Source organism: Wasmannia auropunctata, unplaced genomic scaffold (assembly GCF_000956235.1).
Source record: "Wasmannia auropunctata unplaced genomic scaffold, wasmannia.A_1.0 LD285521.1, whole genome shotgun sequence".
In the NCBI taxonomy this organism is placed as follows: Eukaryota; Metazoa; Arthropoda; class Insecta; order Hymenoptera; family Formicidae; genus Wasmannia; species Wasmannia auropunctata.
Window position 1 is genome coordinate 1 of NW_012077369.1, and position 2,298 is coordinate 2,298.

The window sequence follows — 2,298 nt, forward strand, 5'->3', positions numbered from 1 at the left end:
CTTGCACTTATTTGTTAAGTTGTTGATATTCCTTTATCTTTTTCTTTTATATATACACACAATTATTTTTCTCACAACACAATACAAAAGAAACATGTAAATATAAATTCTTTTTGATAAAAACTAAATCCTTTATTGGAATTTCCGACTTGCTATTATACAAAGATTTACAAATTGAAAGAAGAATTACAAAAATACGAAGTCAATTTTAATTTTATTAATTTGTTCACAAGTGAACGCAAGAAACTTACAAGTTAAAAAAAAAACAGTTTTAAATAAATTTTAAATTTCAACAAAAGTAGACAAAATGAAAATTCTAATGCTCTTAGCGAAGCATTTTAAACCTCTATTAAAAAGAGAGTTTACATTAGCTAACAAAATTGTATAAGTGTGTGATATGCGCATATTAAACTTCTTTAAATCTAAGAATTTTAATTTTGCAGAAAATTTTGTAAAATTCCCTGACTTTTCCCTGATTTCCATGACCGTTTTCAATTTCCCTGATTTTTCCCTGATTTCCAGTTTTATGGCAATCCTGATTATTCAGTAACTCTATTAAATAACAATACTATTAAATAAAAGCGTTTCTTCGATAAAAGCCCAAATAAATCTGTGACACCATAAAACATTCGCTCTTAACTAGTCACAAATCGCTAATTAGTTTTCGAATCATGTACATCAATGTCCCATAACTTAATAACGCTTAATAACTGAGTTGTCCGTGTATCATGGCTCTAAAAGATACCGTAATGTTTCGCTTATAAAAAGATATATCTTACGAAAAAAAAAACTTGGGTCGGGACGCTGTTATGTCTCCTGATTGCATAATCATTTGATATATTTTCTCTTTTATATGTCCTAAGGAGGAAGGAATTACAGGATATAATTAAAAGAATACATACTTGTTGATGTACCAGCATGTGTCTCTGCAGATTGTTCAGTCTGTTGAACTCGCGACCGCACACTTCGCAATCAAATTTCTTGTCAGGATCATGATACTTCTTGTGCATAATCAGGTCGGTCACGTGATGGAAGGTCTTTTGGCATATCTCGCACGGGTATTTACGTTGCTCGTTATGCATATGGGATTCTTCGTGTTTCGTTAAACTGGCCTTATCCATGAACCGCCGGCCGCAGTAAATGCAAGGAAGCGGTCGCGATTGAGAGTTGTGCAGTGTCAAGTGACGACGTAGCGCCGTGGACGTAGGGAAGTTTTTATGGCATTCCAAGCACTGGAACGGTCGATCGCCGGTATGAGTCTTTCGATGACGAGCAAGCGAACCTTGATCTGGATACCTGAAAAACAAAAAATTTGATTTTTTGAGACAATTTCAATTATTAAGAATTTAATTAGATAAAATAATAAGATAGGTAAGTAAGAGGACGCATAAAATTATACAAAGTCCTATATGAAGCAATAAATATACATATAATATACATATAATAATAATAAAATACATATATATATATATAAATATACATATATATATTATTGCTTCATATAGAGCTTCGTATAATCCTATGCGTTTTATCTCTTACTACCTATTATCTATATCTATCTTATGAAATTTTATATATATATATATATATATATATATATATATATATATACATATAGGGTGTCCGCCAAAATTCGCGAATCAAAATATCATAGCAAGAAAGTCTTCGAAAAATTAAGTAAAAAAATTATTTGTAAATTTTTATTTTAAGCAGTAGTTTTTGAGATATAAGAATTTAAATTTAGCCAATTATAGATCACGATTAAACAGAAACATATCCGTGAGCGCATCGATAGTATTAGTGATTGTGCACTTCACGCGCGTACTAAATTATCTATAATTGGCTAAATTTAAACTCTTATATCTCAAAAACTACTGCTTAAAATAAAAATTTACAAATAACTTTTTTACTTATTTTTTTAAGACTTTCTTGCTATAATATTTTGATTCGCGAATTTCGAGACACCCTGTATACAGGGTGTCCCAAAATTGGCGCATTCGGAGTACAGGACGTGATACTTTGTGCTAAAAGGAACAACTTTTTCCTTTAGCAAATTTTGATCTGACAAATAATTTTGGCAGGAGAGCTGGTTAAAGTTAACGAATAATCGCTCTTGTCCATGCGGCGCTCAGGGCCGGCGCGCGCTCCTCCATTCACTTGTTCCTAATTCTTGGCTAATATTTACAAGTAATGTTTTAAGATACTAATACGGCTCTGTTATAATTAGTTTACGACATTTTAAGACTGTTTAAACAGTCTTAAATATTAATACTGAGTCGACAAGGCACACAGGGGATA

General features: G+C 31.5%; 1 protein-coding gene across 1 annotated transcript; it reads right to left on the bottom strand.

The window, feature by feature from the left end:
• Positions 1-902: 902 nt before the first annotated feature.
• LOC105461528 (protein krueppel-like) lies at positions 903-1,296 on the bottom strand (the record flags this gene model as incomplete). The annotated part of the gene is made up of 1 exon (XM_011708029.1): positions 903-1,296. A coding segment is annotated over one exon (394 nt), but the record flags the coding sequence as incomplete, so codon positions are not given.
• Positions 1,297-2,298: the final 1,002 nt, after the last annotated feature.